This window comes from Hypanus sabinus, assembly GCF_030144855.1.
Source record: "Hypanus sabinus isolate sHypSab1 chromosome Y unlocalized genomic scaffold, sHypSab1.hap1 SUPER_Y_unloc_1, whole genome shotgun sequence".
Lineage (NCBI taxonomy): Eukaryota > Metazoa > Chordata > Chondrichthyes > Myliobatiformes > Dasyatidae > Hypanus > Hypanus sabinus.
In genome coordinates this window covers 1,150,822-1,172,051 of record NW_026779010.1, presented here as the reverse complement: position 1 = coordinate 1,172,051, position 21,230 = coordinate 1,150,822, and the positions used below count along the sequence as shown (strand labels likewise).

General features: G+C 41.3%; 1 protein-coding gene across 7 annotated transcripts in view; it reads right to left on the bottom strand.

Moving 5' to 3' along the window:
* Positions 1 to 21,230, bottom strand: part of LOC132386001 (phosphatidylinositol 5-phosphate 4-kinase type-2 beta-like) — a 189,091-nt gene that overhangs the window by 29,245 nt on the left and 138,616 nt on the right. For 3 of the 7 annotated variants that reach the window (XM_059958237.1, XM_059958241.1, XM_059958243.1), the window contains 2 exons: positions 12,091 to 12,346; positions 3,144 to 3,260 (listed from right to left, as the gene is read on the bottom strand). In XM_059958237.1, the coding sequence (XP_059814220.1) occupies positions 3,144 to 3,260; positions 12,091 to 12,346 (373 nt within the window). Of the gene's footprint in view, positions 1 to 3,140; positions 3,261 to 4,021; positions 4,146 to 12,090; positions 12,347 to 21,230 lie in introns of those variants that run through there. The other 4 variants (XM_059958239.1, XM_059958240.1, XM_059958242.1 and 1 more) reach the window with 2 other exon arrangements.

Below are 21,230 nucleotides of genomic sequence, written 5' to 3'. Positions count from 1 at the left end.
TGCCCCAGTAGCTGCGGTTCTAACTAATAATCAAAAGTCTCCTTACTTTAGATTATATAGAGGTACCCGTCAGGGTTGTCCCCTCAGTCCTTTATTATTTAATTTGGCTTTAGAACCACTTGCTATTGCTCTTAGGGATTCTAATTCTGTGCAGGGTATTAGGAGAGGGGATAAATTACATAAGGTTTCGTTATATGCGGATGATTTATTAGTTTACATTCCAAACCCTAGGAAATCTATTCCTTTTATGTTATCTATATTTACGGAATTTGTATTTTCTCTGGATATAAACTTAGTGAAATAAAAGTGAAATATTTCCTATTAATAATTATTCTGATTATTATGATCAAATACCTTTTAATATTGCTAAAAACATTTCACTTACCTTGGTACCAAAATAACTAAAAATTTTAAAGACCTATGTAATTATGATTTCTCCCCTTTAATTGAAAATACTCAACTAGCACTTTCTAAATGTCGATGTCATTGATAGGTCAAATTAATGCTATAAAAATGGTTATTCTACTGAAATTCTTATATATATTTCAAGCAGTTCCCTCTTTTGTTCCAAAACCATTTTTTGATAAAATAGATTCTATGATTTTGTCTTATGTTTGGAATAATAAAAGCTCTAGAGTGAATAAACTTTCATTGCAAAAACCAAAAAAAGATGGATGACTGGGCTTACCAAACTTTAGATTTTATTATTGGGCAATTAATATTCATTATATATTTATTTTTGGATTTATGATATAGATCCCCTTCATGGTTACATTTATAGGAAAGTTCAGTAACGGGGTTTTCTTTAACTTCTTTATGAGGAGCTCCCCTTCCGTTTTCACTCTCCAGAATAGGTAGACAAGCTCTCAACCCTACTGTTAAACATACTTCAAAAATCTGGTTTCGGTTTTGTAGATTTTTTGAATTAAATAAGTTTCTTCTCTCTAGTAATATTTATTCTAATTTCTTTTTTAAACCAACTCTGGGAAAAGGCTTTTGGAAAATTAAGAGAATAAAAACTTTTTTAGACTTGTTCTTACAGGATTGTTTAATGTCCTTTTCACAGTTAATGGATAAATATGACATCTCTAATACACATTTTTTTAGATACTTACAGGTTAGGAATTTTTTTATGTGATTTTTTACCGAATTACCCCTTGGCCTACTCTTTAAATTTGGCTTATGCTATATTTCAGCTTAAACCTTTTCAAAAATGATTACTAGCTATCATTTATAAACAGTAAATGAATGCTCGTAAGTTGCCTAATGATAGAGCTCAACGCACTTGGGAAATAGAACTTCAACATTCACTTTCAGACAATCAATGGAGTAAAATTTATTATTTAGTCAATAATTCATCTGTCTGTGCACACCATATCTTAATTCAGTTTAAGATAGTACACAGGGCCCTTATGTCCAAAGATAAATGGATGCATATTTTTCCAAATATAAGCCCTATTTGTGACAGATATATCGCAGAAATGGCTACTCTAACTCATTATGTTTTGGTCATGTGTAAGCTTAAATAATTTTTGGAGGAATGTGTTTAGAATTCCATCTAAATTTACAGATGTAGATGTTCAACCCAATTCACTTGCGGAAATTTTTGGGATCATTTCACCGGAAGCATGCAAAGTGTCTGCTTCTGCTCAACATGCCTTTTCATCTTTACTGGCTAGGAGAGCTATTTTGCTACGCTGGAAAGACTCTCAGCCACCTACTGTTTTTTATTGGCTCTCTTCCATTATGTCATGTCTAAGCTTGGAGAAAATTGGAAGCCAGACATTTGATACATCTTTTAATTCTGAACAAGTCTGGCGACCCTTTATACAATATCTTCACATGATTTAATTTATTTTTTATTTGTTTATTTTCCTTCATTCTCTTTAGGGGAAATCTTTATCTGAGTAGGTTCGGAGATGACTGGAAGGATGATTTTTTTTTCTCTTTCTCTTTCTTCTAATTTTATCCTCAAATGGACTGCCCAATTTTTCTTCTTTTTTTTTCTGTTTCAGTTTAGTTAGTAGGGCTTTTTCCCCTTTATCAAATAAAATTTTCAGTCTTTTTTGTTTATGATTGTTAAGAGGAGTTGTGCTTTTTTGATTATATTGCATAACATTTTACCTAACTGATTTTAACAATATACACTTTCTTTTACTGCTGTTTATATGTCTTTTGTATTATTTGTTTACTAAACCTCCTGTGATCTGCATATCCTTTACTGGAAAATCAATAAAAAGATTGAAAATGAAAACCTCCTGAATGTTCCCCTCACTATGGAATCCCTGTGACTACAGCATCATTCATCTTCTTCTCTCCTTTCTGCACCAGGGAACCAGGCTCGATGCCAGAGACTCGATCACTGTGGTCGTCCTCTGTCAGGTCATCCCCCTCAACCGCATCCAAAACGAGATAACGACTACTGAGGAGGATGGCCCTGGGGTGTTCTCTACTATCTGAGCTATTCCCATCCCTTCCCTGACCGTCATCCACTTGTCTAACTCCTTCAGCCTCGGGGTGACTAACTCCCTGTAGCTCCTATCTATCACCTGCTCACATTCCCTAACGATCTGTAGGTCATCAAGCCACAGCTCCAGATCCCTAACACGGTCTCTCAGGGTTTGCATATCAGTGCACCTGGTGCAGATTTGACCTTCCGGGAGACTGGAAGAAACCCAGGATTCCCACATCAGACACCCAGAGCAAAATGCTAACCCTACAGTCATGCTGTCTATCCCTCAAAAAAAAAGGAAGTCCACCTCCCCACTTACCTCACCAAAGCCCGAATGAGGCAAAGCTCTACCACTCTGCCTCAGACTACTCCACTAGGCAGTGTTCCCCTTTATGCCTGAACCTTCTCTGAGTCTAACTCACCACCAGTGGTCTGGTTATAGTGGTTCCAGGTCCTTGCTGAGACAAGAGTTCAGTCTAGTGATGACCAACCTCTCAAAGCATTTCATCACTGTCGATGAGAGTGCTACTGGGTGAAAGTCATTAAGTCAGCTCACATTATTTTTCTTAGGCACTGGTATAATTCATTGCCTTTTTAAATCAAGTGGGAACTTCAACTCGTAGCAGTGAGAGGTTGAAAATATCTTTGAATACTCCCGCCAGTTGGTTGGCACAGGTTTTCAGAGCCTTACCAGGTACTCCATCGGGACCTTCTGCCTTGCAGGGGTTCACCCTCTTTAAAGACAGTCTAACATTGGTCTCTGAATCAGAGATCACAGGGTCATCAGATGTAGCAGGGATCTTCATACCTGCAGGGATTTATTAATGGTAATTGTTTAGTGATTTTTTTTCAGACTGGCCTGGTTAAAATCTCCAAAAAAACACGGTGAAGGCATTAGGATACACTGTTTCATGCATGTTGATCCCATTACTCAGATCATCTAAAGCCTACTTGACATTGGCCTGAGGTGGAATATATACTGCTACCAAGATGAGGTAGGTAAAAAGGATGGCATTTAACTCCTAGATATTCCAGGTCTGGTGAGCGGAATTGGGACAGCACTGATATACTTGTGCACCAGGAAGAGCTGATTATGAGGCACACTCTTCGACCTCTGCCTTTCAGAGACTCTATCCGTGGAACTGAATCACTGCATCTGGTATGGAAGGGATTAACCAGCATTATGTGAAACAAAGAACACACATGCGGTCCTAATGCCCCTCTTGATTCAGCAACCTAGGTCTGAGATCATCGATTTTATTCACCAGAGACAGCACGTTTGCCAGCAAGATAGTCAGTATAGGGAGTTTAAAACCCTGTTTCTGTAAACAACATGTTTTACGAATGCCAATATTTCCCCCCAATTTTGCTTTCTACTTTACAATAGAATATCTAAGTTACATTTAACTATCACTTTGCATGTGGCAACAAATTCCCTGACCTGCTGCCACATTTCCTGCATGGAATCTGGCAAGGAGTACACCCACAATCGGTTTTGTTTACGTTATTAGATTTATGCTGCGATAGTTCTTTCAATTACATTAAGACATCTTCGTTGACTGTACTGACCTTGGAAGCAGTAGTGTGTTTTAGCTGTATCAGGCTGAAACGAGGATATTTAATCGTATCCATTGACAGTTCTGCTGCTACATCTTGAGGCACCCCAGAAGTGGAATGTGGAATGACTTTTGGTCTGCAGATATATTGGTTGAAAATAGATCAGGTGAGCTAGAGCATTATAGCTGCTCTTGAGGATAGGTTGAGCTAACTTTCTCTTTAAGACCATAAGAGGAGCAGAATTAGGCCATCTGGCCTATCAAGTCTGCTCCACCATTCACTCATGGCTGTTCCTTTTTTTTAAAATCGCCTCCTCAACCCCAGTTACTGACATTCTCATCGTAACTTCTGATGCCATGCCCAATCAAGAACTATCAATCTCTGCCTTAAATACACCCAACAATCTGCCCTCTATAGCTGCATGTGACAACAAATTCCACAAATTACCACCCTTTGGCTAAATAAATTTCTCCATATCTCTGTTTTGAAAGAACACCCCTCTATCCTGAGGCTGTGTCCTCTTGTCCTAGATTCTCTCACCATGGGAAACGTCCTTTCCACATCTACTCTGTCTAGGCCTTTCAACATTCAAAAGGTTTCTATGAGATTCTCCCTCATCCTTCTGAATTCCAGTGAGTACAGACCCAGAGCCATCAAACATCTCTCATATGATAACCTTTTCATTCCTGGAATCATCCTTTGAACCTCCTCTGGACCCTGTCTGATGCCAAGTCATTTCTAAGGTAAGGAGCCCAAAACTGTTCACAATATTCAAGATGACACATTAAGCCTCTTAGGAACGAAGGAAGACGAAAAATGACTTCATCGAGGTGTAAAAAAAGGAAATATCGAGTGAACAACTAGATTTTTTTCCAGGGCGAAAATGACTAATACCAAGGACTATAATTTTAAAGTGATTGTTGGGAAGTACAGGGGTGGTATCAGAGGCATGTCTTTTTACACAGGGGTGGTGGTAGAGACAAATACATTAGGGACATTTAAAGAACTTTTAGATAAACACGTGGATGATAGAAAAGTTGAAAGAAGGGTTAGATCAAATCTGCCAAAGTAAATATTAATTTAGGAACTAAAGTGCAAAAAGAAACAAACTGAAGTCAAAATGTACAGATGTATTTGTGAAAAGAGAAAGAGAGAGAAATTAAAAGGAATTATTATGCAAAACTGTTTGATTCAAGTGGACTCTTCAGGCAGTAACATACTTGAGGCATCATTGAAGTAACAGGGAGGCCAAATTCATAGAGATAATAGTGGTGTAGCAAGGTAAACATGAAGGAAGAAAGAATGTTTAAAGCCCCCCCTATGTGGAGTATGGGATTACAGTTTTCCAATCAGCTTGATCAAGTGCAATGCTCTGAATTTTTAGTTCTTTTAAAAGTTCATTTTGCAATCTGGACATCAGAGGTACAGTGGCAACATTGATGTAAAACAGCCAGACCACTAATCCAGGTTCTTCAGCCCACAATATTGTGCCAATCTTTTAATGTACTCTAACCCTTCCTTCCTATACAACCCTTCATATTTCTAATGTTATGCCTGTGCCCAACTCTGAGGGGCCGAAGGGTCCCAAAGTAGCCCCCTCCTTTTTGAGAATTGCAAGATCACTATTACATCAGGTCAGGAGACCCAGGAAATGAGAGAGAGACATTTGGAATGTCCTGGCCCCTCAGTGATACAAAGCGACGGAAAACGGCCATTGTCTCTTGGAGACGGAATTGTGTATTGAGTACTGTGCTATTTATTTGAAACTCTCAGGGAATGACCATAAGTGGGCTGGTTGAGGGGAGGCATCCCTCCACCCTGATTGACATCTGAGACCCCGTGAGTGGGGATAAAAGAGGGTCTGTGGGAACAGCCCCTCAGACACACCAGAAGAAACGCTAGAACTCCTGTAACAGCGTAATAGCGAAAGCCGGTGGAAAAGCCCACGTGCGTCCCTTTCCATTTGCCTCAGAATTGGTGGGCCTTACCACGGAAGAATGGCTTTAGCTAACACAAAGGAGAAATCGGCCCCAACGACTCTCGAAGGATTGACATCATAAAAGGAACGGGCAAGTTTAACTCTCTCTCTTGACTCCAACCAAAGGCTGCAGCCTGCAGCTTGAATGAACTAAAGTGACTTTTATATTTCTATCGGACAATACATTATCCCCTAGACAACAATAGAGCTATTTCTTATTGATATTATTATACCCATGCTTTTAGATTTAGTATTGACGACGTATATTATCTGTATGTTTGCATTGATATTATTTTTGTGTATTTTTATCAATAAATACTGTTAAAAATAGTACCATCAGACTTCAACAGACCTCTCTATCTTTGCTGGTAAGTGACCCAGTTACGGGGTACGTAACAATTGGGGTTCTCATCTCGAGATTTGACACCAAATTGGGTGGCCAGTGAATTGGTTTTGTAAGTCCAAACTTGGATCTGGTTACGCGGGTAGCCAGACGGGAAACCAGCAAAGATGGACGTGGATGAATTTATAGAAAACCCGACTCTAGAGGTGCTAGAGGTGGCCGCCAAATCAGACTTGATAAATATGGCGAAGGGGTTAAACTTCGCAGAGGAGAGGTTGTCCATGAAAAAGCGGGAGGTGTGAAGGGCAGTAACTCAGTATTATATTGGGAAGAAAGTGTTTGCAGCTGCGGTATTGGAAAATATCCCTGAAAAGGTACCAGCTAGTGGGACGGCTCAGTTAGAGTTGGAGAAATTAAGGTTGGAACATGCAATTAAGTTAAAGCAGCTGGAAGCAGCTGAGAAAGAGAAAGAAAAAGAAAGGGCTGAGAGACAAAGGGAGCATGAGCTCCAGCTAAAGGAGTTAGCGGTGAAAAGGGAGCATGAAATTCAGTTAAAACAGCTGGAAGCAGCTGAAGAGGAGAGAGAGAGAGAGAGCCGAGAAGGAGAGAGAGTATGGGGAGGCAGAGAAACAGAGGAAACATGACTTGGAGATGGAGAAGTTAAGGCAAGAGCGAAGAGATCAAGGGTCAGACCGAGAGGAGTGGTTTAATGTTAGTCAGGAGTTGAGGTTAGTACCTCTGTTCAAGGAGACGGATGTTGATAGTTATTTCTTGCTTTTTGAAAAGGTGGCAGTGAATCAGAAGTGGCCCAAAGAGCAGTGGGTGGCGTTGTTACAAAATGTGTTAAAAGGGAAGGCACAACGAGCATATACGGCGTTGTCCAAGGTGGAGGAAGAGGAGGAGAGTTATGACAAAGTAAAAGCGGCCATTCTCCAGAGTTATGAATTGGTACCTGAAGCGTACAGACAAAAGTTCAGAAATTTAAAGAAAGGGTGGAATCAGACGTACACCGAGTTTGCCTATGAGAAGGGTGTGCTCTTGGACCATTGGTGTACAGCAGAAATAGTGGAAGAGGATTTTCAGCGTTTCAGAGAGTTAATTCTGATTGAGGAATTTAAATGTTGTGTTTCAGATGATATCCGGATGTATTTGAATGAGAAGCCAAATAAGTCCACCTCCGAATTTGCTAGGTTCGTAGATGAATATGCCCTCACCCACAAGACAAAGTTTTCCTCGAATAAAAGTTCCCAGAGAGACCGTGGGAACGATCGAGAAAGCCCGCCGGCTGAAGCAGAGGTCCCGCCGGGAGCTAGTGGTAAGATTGTGGGGGAAAGGCCAAGTAGCCAGAGATTTCTGGGCTTGACCTGTTTTAATTGTGGAAAGGGGAGACATTGCATCTAGGTGCTTTGCTCAGGAAAAGGGAAAGCAGCAGTCCCTATAGGATGTGCTGTGGTAATCAGTAAATCGACAAGAGAGCCCCAGGTAGACAGAGTACGAGAAGGATCTGAGACTTGTATGTCAAATGGAACTGTGTCTGTGAGGGAGGGAGACACACCAGTTCCAGTACGGATCTGGAGAGACTCGGGGGCTGAACTATCGTTGATCAGCAGTAAGGTACTAGATTTTGGTCGCAAGACGGGAATGGTAGCTGTGAAAGGAATAGGAAAAGGGACGGAAATAATGCCCTTCCATAGGATCATTATGTGTTGTGAGCTGGTATTATCAGTTGAAATGGAGGTGCGATCAGAATTCCCAAGAACTGACGCGGACATCCTTCTGGGTAATGATTTAGCCGGTGGTAAGGTTTGGTCAGCAATGATGCTAACGAGACAGCCAGTGGAGGCTCTGCCCCTAGATTCCAAGATCTATCCCACATGCGCGATCACTCACAGCATGTCGAGAAAGGCAGCTGAGAACGAGGGCAGTTTAAATCTGGCCAGTATCGATTTGGCCGAGACATTTTTACTGCCCCTGTACCACGAGGGTTTAGAGGGTGGTCAAACTAAGAGTAGTAAAGTGAAAGAGAGTAAGGGAGAGGAGGTAGACCTGCCCTTAGCGAGGAGAGAAATTATAGAGGCATGACGTAAAGATGAGAAACAGAAAAAGCTGTTAAAAGGTCCAGAGTTGGACACGGATGATCTGTCTGGTTTGGCAGAACTGTTTGAAGAAGTTGAAAATTCTAAAGGTGTCCCCAATAATGAAATGAGGGCAGTCCTAGCTGAAAAGGATGCCATTACCATGAAGAAGTCGGTTGGGTTGGCAGATGAGGTTGTTTCAGCCCGCGGAGTTGAGTTTACTTCGGAAGGGAGTTGCCCAGAGACTCGCTGGGAGGATCAGGGGAATTGTGAATTTAAAGAAGGTACGGGTATTGAAAGCCTGGAAGAGGCAAATGTCCCATTTGAGTGTGTCCAAGATGGGGATACACGTGGTACTGAACCTCAGTAATGGAGCTCAGATGGACTTGGTTCACTGAAGAAAGAGTTAACCTTGGTAATAGTGGGAACTGAGAATTCCCAGGTTTGTGCTCGAAGGTGTGTTAAAAGTTAGTGAGGAGATCAAAGGTGGGGAGATGAATATTATTATTGAAGGAAAAGGGAAATGTGTAGTTCCCAAATTGAATGAAGAAAATTTAAAGGCTGGACTGATATCAAAAGCAGCAATCAGGCTACAGAGACAAATGCGTGGTGCCACAAAGCCTGTGAATCAATTACAGGTTGAGTTGGAAGGTAACGGGGCCCCACACACTATTGTTATTCCAGAGTGTGGTGTGAAAAGGCAGAAATTGAAATGCTGTTTGAACAAAGAGTTCGAACTGAAAACTAATAGCCTGAAGGGTCCTGAAGAGAAAACTAGCAACTTGCGTAAAATTAAAGAATTGGGTGGAAATTCAGAAGATGGTCTAAGTTTGGGACACATTGTTGATAAAATAACTCCTATGAAAGGAGCGGACGAAAGCCTATTTCGCCAGGATGCACAAGCTCCCCACGTGGGAATTAACCGGAAAAGAGGCGAGGGTTAATGGGACGCCATTTTTAAATAGCAGAAGCCGGTTTTAAGGGATTTCGACAAAACGTGAATAATAAAAGACAACCCCCTCGGAAGCCTGTCTGTTAAGTTTGAAAGCAACATAAAGATTAGTATTTGCCTGAACTTTTGTAGTATATCTGTAAGCTAAGATCTCAACTCTTTAGTTTTTGTTTGCTAAATGAGAGAAATGATTAAATTAAAGACGGTTCTTAAGGAGTCCATTTAGAATGTGCTGACACAGAAAGAACGTGCAAAGCAACTTGCAGGGCAACGTATAAACCAATTTGCAAAATCAGGATGAAACAATAGCTTGCTGATTAAAGAAGCGATACGGGTAACGGGAAGACATGCTTAACGGTTGAACAATAACGGTGTTAATGCGCTGAGGCTGATAAGTGGGCCAAAGGGTAATCACATTTGTAATTTTGTAATGAGATTAAGGAAGAATGTCTGCACCTCACATGGGTGCAACTCACAAAGTTGTAAACAAGTAGGGTATAAAAAACTGTGCAAAGTGTAATTCGGCACTCAATCTAGCAGGAGCTGGTTGGGTCCGACTCTGCAGACTCGAAAAATAAAGTTTACCGTTCTGCAAATTGCTGAGACTCAGTGTGTTTCTGACGACCTAAAAATAGGTGGTTATTAAATTGGAGTCTGATGCTACAAGACTTTAGTAAGGTACAAGATGTTAAGATATTAAAGGAAGTGACAATGTAATCGGTAACCATCTAGATACTGAATTGAATGTATAACTGTATTACTCTGTAAAAAAAAAACTTTTGTATTGTGTTAGGTTCTAAAATCCTGTAAGACTCTGTATTTCTTTGTTTTTACCGATGGTAAAAAACGCGTTGAAGAAAGGGGGTGTAACGCCTGTGCCCAACTCTGAGTCCCAAAGTAGCCCCCTCCTTTTTGAGAATTGCAAGATCGCCATTAAGTCAGGTCAGGAGACCCAGGAAATGAGAGAGAGACATTTGGAATGTCCTGGCCCCTCAGTGATACAAAGCGACGGAAAACGGCCATTGTCTCTTGGAGACGGAATTGTGTATTGAGTACTGTGCTATTTATTTGAAACTCTCAGGGAATGACCATAAGTGGGCTGGTTGAGGGGAGGCATCCCTCCACCCTGATTGACATCTGAGACCCCGTGAGTGGGGATAAAAGAGGGTCTATGGGAACAGCCCCTCAGACACACCAGAAGAAACGCTAGAACTCCTGTACAGCGTAATAGCGAAAGCCGGCGGAAAAGCCCACGTGCGTCCCTTTCCATTTGCCTCAGAATTGGTGGGCCTTACCACGGAAGAACGGCTTTAGCTAACACAAAGGAGAAATCGGCCCCAACGACTCTCGAAGGATTGACATCATAAAAGGAATGGGCAAGTTTTAAACTCTCTCTCTTGACTCCAACCAAAGGCTGCAGCCTGAATGAACTTGAGTGACTTTTATATTTCCATCGGACAATACATTATCCCCTAGACAACGATAGAGGTATTTCTTATTGATTATTATTATACCCGTGCTTTTTAGATTTAGTATTGATGACGTATATTATCTGTATGTTTGCATTGATATTATTTTTGTGTATTTTTATAATAAATACTGTTAAAAATAGTACCATCAGAACGGACCTCTCTATCTTTGCTGGTAAGTGACCCAGTTACAGGGTACGTAACACTATCATCCACAAGTCTACTTAAATGCCCCAAATATATCTGCCTTTAACCACGCTCCATGCATCAAACCCTCTCTGTGAAAAAAAAGTTATCTCTAACATCCCCCCTCCCCCAGAATCCTCCAATTACCATAAAATTATGCCCATACATATTAGCCAATGATTGTGGACATGACTACAACATAGAACAGAAAATACACCATGAAAAAAATACTTCAGAAAAGGCCTTTAAGAATTTTCTCTAAGATAAACCAGCACAGAATTGAGGTTAGAGAAAGCAGCTCTGGTGCTTCTGAATGGCAGGGCCTAAACGTTAATAACACCACTGTTCACAAACCATTCACCACAGCTCCATGTGGCGTTCTGACTTTCTGAAGCAGAGAGCTTGCTTTCAATTCCAGAAACTGGAGCTAAAAAATCTAGATGGAGCAGGGCAGTACTGAAGGAGCACAGCTCTGTTTAACATCTAAGCTGATCCGTACAGTTGTATAAAAATTTCCATGACATCATTTACAGGGGAGCTATCTTGAGTGTGCTAGTTTGTGTTTCCCTCTCAATTAATACCATGAAATTTGACTATCTGGTCTATTATATTGCTGGGAGGAAAATGACTGGATTTCCTACTTAAAATACTAAGACCATAGTTCAGTTGACAGCAGCAAAATACCAATTTTAGGAACAATATTCTCCCCTCTGCCATCAGATTTTCTGAACAGTCCATGAACCCTCAAAACTTACTCTTTTTCTGTAACCCCACACATAATGTTTTAGGAACTGCTTCTTTCCTTCCAGCATCAGATTTTGTGAACCGATGAACTCAACCTCATTATTTTTGCTCTGTTTTCTTGCTCTTATTTATTTATATATATGTCGATCAACAAATTTTACAACATATATCAATGATAGTGAACTTGATACTGATTCTGGGTTTTCTGAACCACTGCCTCCTTCTGGTGATGCTACCGTATCTTAATAATCTTAAATAGGAATAGATGGAAATAACTTACAACAAAATACTTAAAAATCAAAATATCTTTCAAAGAAGCAACTTGTATGCTTACTGTCATGGCTCTTTATAGCATACACATCCACGGTTGGGTCAAACTCCCCTGGTCCAAAGATTCGTGGGAAGTTCAACATATTTCCAGGGCTATCCGGCGGGGTTCCATATGAACCAACAGGATGGCTCATTCCATCGTTTTCACAATCTTCCTCCTCGCCTTTCTCTTCCACTTCGACCTCTTCTTGCTCGGCACGATCTATGTCGTGGATACCAACTAACAGGCTGTAATCCATGATCTTCAACTGCGCTAAAAACTGTTTAAAAATAAATTATGAAAAGTAAAGCAGTTTAAATGTTAATCATCATTATCAGGACAACAAGATATCCTGATGAAGGGTCTCAGACTAAGATGTCAACTGTTTACTTCCTCCAGAATTTTATTTATTGTTGTGTATGTGGCCAGGTTACACAACAAAGATATAAATAAAAACGCTGGAGATGGGAACTACAAGCCCCATTTCCAGAAAAGTTGGGATATTTTCCAAAATGCAATAAAAACGAAAAACTGTGATATGTTAATTCACGTGAACCTTTATTTAACTGACGAAAGTACAAAGAAAAGATTTTTCAATTGTTTTACTGACCAACTTAATTGTATTTTGTAAATATACACAAATTTAGAATTTGATGGCTGCAACACACTCAACAAAAATTGGGCCAGAATCATGTTTACCATTATGTTACATCACCTTTCCTTTTAATAACACTTTTTAATCATTTTGGAACTGAGGATACTAATTGTAGTAGATTTGCAATTGGAAATTTTGTTCATTCTTGCTTGATATAAGACTTCAGCTGCTTAACAGTCCATGGTCTCCGTTGTCTGATTCTTCTCTTCATGATGCGCCATACATTTTCAATAGGAGATAGATCTGGACTGGCAGCAGGCCAGTCAAGCACACACACTCTGTGTCTACAAAGCCACGCTGTTGTAGTCCGTGCAGAATGTGGTCTGGCATTGTCCTGCTGAAATAAGCATGGACGTTCGGGAAGAGACGTCACCTTGATGGCAACATATGTCTCTTTGGAATCCTAATATACGCCTCAGAGTCAATGGTACCTTCACATACATGCAACTCACCCATGCCATGGGCACTGATGCACCCCCATACCATCACAGATGCTGGCTTTTTCACCTTTCACTGACAACACTCAGGATAGTCGTTTTCATCTTTGGCACGGAGAACTCGACGTCCGTTTTCTCCAAAAACTAGCTGAAGTGTGGACTCATCTGACCACAGCACACAGTTCCACAGTCTTTCGGTCCATCTGAGATGAGCTCGGGCCCAGAGAACTTGCCGGTGTTTCTGCATAGAGTTGATGTATGGCTTCCTCCTTGTGTAATATAGTTTCAAGTTGCATTTCTGGATGCAGCGACGGATTGTGTTAAGTGACAATGGTTTTCCAAAGTACTCACGAGCCCAGGTGGCTATAATTGTCACAGTAGCATGACGGTTTCTTAGGCAGTGCCGCCTGAGTGCTTGAAGATCACATGCATTCAACAGTAGTTTCCAACCTTGCCCGTTACACACTGAGATATCTCTGAATACTCTGAATCTTTTCACAATATTATGTACTGTAGATGTTGAAAGACTTAAATTTTCTGCAATCTTGTGTTGGGAAATGTTCCTTTTGAACTGACTGACAACTCTCTCACGAATTGTGCCACAACCCATCCTTGCTTGCAAAGACTGAGCCTTTGATGGGCACTACTTTTATACCCAGTCATGATACCTCACCTGCTACCAATTAGCCTGCTTAATGTGGAGTCTTCGAAACCGGTGTTACTTGAATATTCTGTGCACTTTTCAATCTCATTTTAACTCTGTCCCAACTTTTGTTGAGTGTGTTGCAGCCATCAAATTCTAAATTTGTGTATATTTACAAAACACAATTAAGTTGGTCAGTAAAACTATTGAAAATCTTTTCTTTGTACTTTTGCCAGTTAAATAAAGGTTCATGTGAATTAACATATCACAGATTTTTGTTTTTATTGCATTTTGGAAAATATCCCAACTTTTCTGGAAATGGGGTTTGTAAGTTAACAGGGTTTTTTACTGGCGGAAAACCGAACTCAACACACACGTGCAGATCAATACACACCTAATGGCCCATGCAACAATGTGTTACTACAACATAAAGTAGACCCATATTATACAATAGGCTATATGGTACACTCCTCCCTTTTAATTTTAATAGTGTATATGCTAACCAAATATGTTTACCCTTAACATACAAATGCTTACCATTTGTTTACTTAGTAACTTAATACTATCAAATTATACCAAGCCTTTTTTGTTTCTTTCTCCCGAGGCCTCCCGTCCCATGATCCTTTCCCTTCTCCAGCTCTGTATCACTTTCGCCAATCACCTTTCCAGCTCTCAGCTTCATCCCACCCCCTCCTATCATTTCGCATTTCCCCCTCTCCCCACTACTTTCAAATCTCTTACTATCTTTCCTTTCGTTTAGTCCTGACGAAGGGTCTCGGCCTGAAACGTCGACAGTGCTTCTCCCTATGGATGCTGCCTGGCTGGCTGTGTTCCACCAGCATTTTGTGTGTGTTGTAAGCCTTTTTTGTTTACTCTTTTACATTTTATTGAATTATAATTTTAATAAATTTAGAAGATTCACTTATATTTTGGATTTCAGTAATCCACTTGCCTGTCAACTGATTTAATACATTTTCAACATGTACTTTTAACCTGACAGTAGGAACATTAAGGTCTTTGTACTGAAATCTATTATTTAAAGAGAGCTTATACCAACAAGAATAAAGACATAGTGACATTTCGTATTAATATTTGGGTTCAGAATTTAAAAACAGCAAACATTATAAATAAGTGATGTCATACATACTTATATACTGAACAACCAAATGAAATTTAATAGGAGTAATTAAGTCATGCTCAGGTTAGCAGTGATTATTTTCATATTATTGCTATGGAAACCATGCACATTGTAATGTTCAGCTAACAGCAGTGAAATGTGAACTTTAAATTACAATGCTAGTTCCACCCATACACGTGCACTTCCTTCAGCACTATTTTTATTTGGTATCCTCCCCACTCTCCAAAAAGATGAGTTCATGAACACAAAACCACACAGAGAACAGAGGTATGGACCAAATAAAGAAAATATGGCTGTTTGGGAATTTAGACCATATAACCATATAACAATCACAGCACGGAAACAGGCCATCTTGGCCCTCCTAGTCTGTGCCGAACCCTTAATCTCACCTAGTCCCACCTACCCGCACTCAGCCCATAACCCTCCACTCCTTTCCTGTCCATATACCTATCCAATTTTACCTTAAATGACACAACTGAACTGGCCTCTACTAACTCTACAGGAAGCTCATTCCACACAGCTATCACTCTCTGAGTAAAGAAATACCCCCTCGTGTTTCCCTTAAACTTCTGCCCCCTAACTCTCAAATCATGTCCTCTAGTTTGAATCTCCCCTACTCTCAATGGAAACAGCCTGTTCACGTCAACTCTATCTATCCCTCTCAAAATCTTAAATACCTCGATCAAATCCCCCCTCAACCTTCTACGCTCCAATCAATAGAGACCTAACTTGTTCAACCTTTCTCTGTAACTTAAGTGCTGAAACCCAGGTAACATCCTAGTAAATCGTCTCTGCACTCTCTCTCTAATTTATTGATATCTTTCCTATAATTCGGTGACCAGAACTGCACACAATATTCCAAATTTGGCCTTACCAATGCCTTGTACAACTTTAGCATTACATCCCAACTTCTGTACTCAATGCTTTGATTTATAAAGGCCAGCATTCCAAAAGCCCTCTTCACCACCCTATCTACATGAGACTCCACTTTCAGGGAACTATGCACAGTTATTCCTAGATCTCTCTGTTCCTCTGCATTCCTCAATGCCCTACCATTTACTCTGTATGTTCTATTTGGATTATTCCTGTCAAAATGTAGAACCTCACACTTCTCAGCATTAAACTCCATCTGCCAACGTTCAGCCCATTCTTCTAACTGGCATAAATCTCCCTGCAAGCTTTGAAAATCCACCTCATTATCCACAACACCTCCTACCTTAGTATCATCGGCATACTTACTAATCCAATTTACCACCCCATCATCCAGATCATTTATGTATATTACAAACAACATTGGGCTCAAAACAGATCCCTGAGGCACCCCGCTAGTCACCGGCCTCCATCCCGATAAACAATTATCCACCACTACTGTCTGGCATCTCCCATCTAGCCACTGTTGAATCCATTTTATTACTCCAGCATTAATACCTAACGACTGAACCTTCTTAACTAACCTTCCATGTGGAACTTTGTCAAAGGTTTTGCTGAAGTCCATATAGACTACATCCACTGACTTACCCTCGTCAACATTCCTCGTAACTTCTTCAAAAAATTCAATAAGGTTTGTCAAACATGACCTACCACGCACAAATCCATGCTGGCTACTTCTAATCAGATCCCGTCTATCCAGATAATTATAAATACTATCTCTAAGAATACTTTCCATTAATTTACCCACCACTGATGTCAAACTGACAGGTCTATAATTGCTAGGCTTCCTTCTAGAACCCTTTTTAAACAATGGAACCACATGAGCAATACGCCAATCCTCCGGCACAATCCCCGTTTCTAATGACATCTTAAAGATCTCCGTCAGAGCTCCTGCTATTTCTACACAAACTTCCCTCGTCCTGGGGAATATCCTGTCAGGATCCGGAGAGTTATCCACTTTTAAATTTCTTAAAAGCGCCAGTACCTCCACCTCTTTAATTGTCATAGGTTCCATAACTTCCTTACTTGTTTCCCACACCTTAGACAATTCAACATCCTTCTCCTTAGTGAATACCGAAGAGAAGAAATCATTCAAAATCTCTCCCATCTCCTTCGGTTCCACACATAGCTGACCACTCTGATTCTCTAAGGGACCAATTTTATCCCTCACTATCCTCTTGCTTTTAATATAACTGTAGAAACCTTTCGGATTTACTTTCACCTTATTTGCCAAACCAACCTCGTATCTTCTTTTAGCTTTTCTAATCTCTTTCTTAAGATTCCTTTTACATTCTTTATATTCCTCGAGCAATTCCTTTACTCCATGCTGCCTATATCTATTGTAGACATCCCTCTTTTTCTGAACCAAATTTCTAATATCCCTTGAAAACCATGGTGCTCTCAAACCTTTAACCTTTCCTTTCACCCTAACAGGAACATAAAGATTCTGTACCCTCATAATTTCACCCTTAAATGACCTCCATTTCTCTATTACATCCTTCCCATAAAACAACTTGACCCAATCCACTCTCTCTAAATCCCTTCGCATCCCCTCAAAGTTAGCCTTTCTCCAATCAATAATCTCAACTCTAGGTCCAGTCCTGTCCTTCTCCATAATTATATTGAAGCTAATGCTATTGTGATCACTGGACCCGAAGTGCTCCCCAACACGTACATCTGTCAGCTGACCTATCGCATTCCCTAACAGGAGATCCCACACTGCCCCATCTCTAGTCGGTACTTCTATGTATTGTTGCAAAAAACTATCCTGCACACATTTCACCATCTCTAAACCATCCAGCCCTTTTACAGAATGAGCTTCCCAGTCTACGTGTGGAAAATTAAAATCTCCCACAATCACCACCTTGTGTTTACTACAAATATCTGCTATCTCCTTACACATTTGCTCTTCCAACTCACGCGCCCCATTAGGTGGCCTATAATACACTCCTATCAGTGTTACTGCACCTTTCCCATTCTTCAATTCCACCCAAATGGCCTCCCTAGAGGAGCTCTCTAATCTATCCTTCCAAAGCACCGCCATAAGATTTTCTCAGACAAGCAATGCAACACCTCCTCCTCAGGCCCCTCCTACTCTATCACACATGAAGCAACTAAATCCAGGAATATTTAGTTGCCAATCACACCCTTCCTGCAACCATGTTTCACTAATAGCTGTAACATCATAATTCCAGGTATCAATCCACGCTTTAAGCTCATCCATCTTTCTTACAATGCTCCTAGCATTAAAATAGATACATTTAAGATACTCTCCATCTCCTCCTCTCTTTCCATCCCTAACAATGCATTCAAATTTATTATCCTTTCCTTTCTTCTCCCCTACATCTTCGGGCTGAGCGCATCCCTTCTCCATCACCTGCCTTTCCTCCCTCACACACTGTCTATTTACTTGCTCCACTGGTGAACTAACCTCCTCTCCCATAGTCTCCTCAAATAGTCTCCCGCCCCCCCATCTTACTAGTTTAAAGTCCGCCCTGTAGCCCTAGCAAGCCTCCCCGCTAGGATATTGGTCCCCCCAGGATTCAACTGTAACCCGTCCTTCTTGAACAGATAACGCCTGCCCCAGAAGAGGTCCCAATGATCCAGAAACTTGAATCCCTGCCCCCTGCTCCAATCCCACAGCCACGCATTCATCCTCCACCTAATTCTATTCCTACTCTCACTGTCGCGTGGCACAGGCAGTAATCCCGAGATTACTACCTTTGCAGTCCTTCTTCTTAACTGCCTTCCTAACTCCCTATACTCTCGTTTCAGGACCTCTTCCCCTTTCCTACCTGTGTCATTGGTACCTACATGTACCACGACCTCTGGCTCTTCACCCTCCCACTTCAGGATATCTTGGACGCGATCAGAAACGTCCCGAACCCTGGCACCAGGGAGGCAAATTACCACCCAGGTCTCCCAATCACCTCCACAGAACCGCCTGTCTGAACCCCTGACTATTGAGTCCCCTATTACTATGGACCTCTTTCTTCTAACCCTACCCTTCTGAGCTACAGGGCCGTCCTCTGTGCCGGAGGCTCGGCCACTGTCACTCCCACCAGGTAGGCTGTCCCCCCCAACAGTACTCAAACATGAGTACTTATTGTCAAGGGGTACAGCCACTGGGGTACTCTCTAGTACCTGCCTCTTCCCCTTCCTGACTGTAACCCACCTATCTGCCTCCCGTGGTCCCGGAGTGACCACCTGCCTGTAACTCCTCTCTATCACCTCCTCACTTTCCCTGACCAGGCAAAGGTCATCGAGCTGCAGCTCCAGTTCCCTAACTCGGTCCCTCAGGAGCTGCAGTTCGGCGCACCTGGCGCAGATGTGGACGTCCGGGAGGCTCGGAGACTCCAGGATCTCCCACATCCGACACTGAGAACAATAAGCTGCCCTCACACTCATACCTCCCAAATAACTGAAAATACAAGAACTAAAAGATAAGCCTACTGTGCCCTCTTCCGCCTAAGCCCACTGAGCCCAAGCCCTACACTCTGCGCCCGGCTCACTCCGCTGCCCGCAAACGAAGCTGCCCGCTTCTTAAGGCGGCGTTCTTTATATATCTTCCCTCCTTCCCGGGCCTCCTTCACCCGCCTGCGCAGTCCCGCCTCTCAGAACTCCGTTCTGAGAAGCAATTGGACAATTTGAAAATGGCCGCCGCCGCACTTCCTCTCAAGCCTCGCTGTCCTCTTCCAAAAGACTTCTTCATTATTCAAAGAAAGCACTGTGTTTGTTTACTCTGAACCTATTTGCTCTTTGTGTTGACTCTGTACTTTGGTTTCCTAAATATAATCATTGCCAATTTTATCATTTTTAAAGTCATAGGCATAAATCATTAAGAAGGTAGGTAACTACATTGGTACATTTGTGGTTTATCACTGAAACTTTACGTACATTGATAATCCCAAGAAAAATGAATGTTTTTCCCCTTAAAATAAATCACCGTGCTTCCAATTCCCTTCACAAGGGACAGTGATGAGGTTCTTATTGATGACCTGTTTCTCTTTCCAGTATACAGTCATTAGCATTCTGTGAAAGCATATAGCCTGGTAAATATATGCATTTATATGACCCCTCTGTGTTCTTGCAGCTTGCATTCCTGCAGAGTGATAATGGTATCACTTTTCAAACCCATCAAAACAATCACAGGTGTATCCTTTCTGTACTCGTACACATCAACCATTTTCACAGCCAATCTTTGTATTCTCCTTAGATTCCAAATAGGTAGCCAGACCATTATTATACCATCTCTTATAACTTTCCATCTTCTATTCATGCTTCATATCTTTGTGCTGCTGATATAGCAAGAAAATGCTCAGGAGAAATCCGAGATGCTGGTCTTTTCAGATATATAAGCTTATTGAGAGTTTGCAGATTTTCCATTATCCATTGACCTGCTAACAAGTAATTTAATTGCACAGGTGCAGGTTTTTGTCTTTTGTCTGTAATTGGAACAGGGTCATATGGTCTCCTCCTTAGTTTCCTAGTCATTATTGGCTTTACTTTCATAGGTAAAGCCTCCTGTGTATACCTCCTGTGAGTTCCATTCTCATCTTCTCATTCTCAATCAACTTTTTCTTCTCTTCTAACTCAATCTTTTTATCTTCAAATTCCTTCACTGCTGCTTTCTTCTCTTTAATATAATTCCTTTCCACTGATTCTGTCACCAGTCACAGAAAAAGCTCTGCATTTTGAATTCTGTCCTTGTATTGTTGATCTAGTTTCTTCATCCTTTTCTGATACTCCTGCAAGGAGCCTTCCTGTAACTGCTGTTGCTGTCTTTTGAGAGATGTCAATTTCTCCTGGTACATCTGCTCTTTTACTTCCAGGTAGTCTTCATCATCCTGCTCACTGGCAATATCTGTTTCCCTTGCATCCTTTGTATCTTCATCCAAGTCGCGGCCACAGATACTGCGTTCGTCCTCATTGTTGACACTGTCTAGCTCCTCCTCATTGTTGTTATAGTCGACAATGGTTGAGAGGAGAGCTGAGGACATCATCCCCGCCGAGCTGCCCTCCTTTGTTGACACATCAAGTGCCTTGCTGGTGTGCCAGTCCAACTGGATTTTCCTCAGCCAGCAATGGTGCTCCTCCATTTTTCAGTACATAGAGGTTCAGCTGCTGTGTTTTGTCTCCGTGGGTCACTGTCACTTTAATTTTACCTTTCGGATGCACTTTCTATCCTGTGTAAGTCTTTAGCAGTAGTTTAGTTCGTTTCAGAGGTATGTGAGAAAACAGTCATTTGTAATCCTGTACAGAGATCATTGTTAGAGCTGAGCCAGTGTCCAACTCCATTTTCAGTCTCACGCTGGCCAATTGTGGAATGATCCATATTACTCTTCGATCATCTGTCTCCTT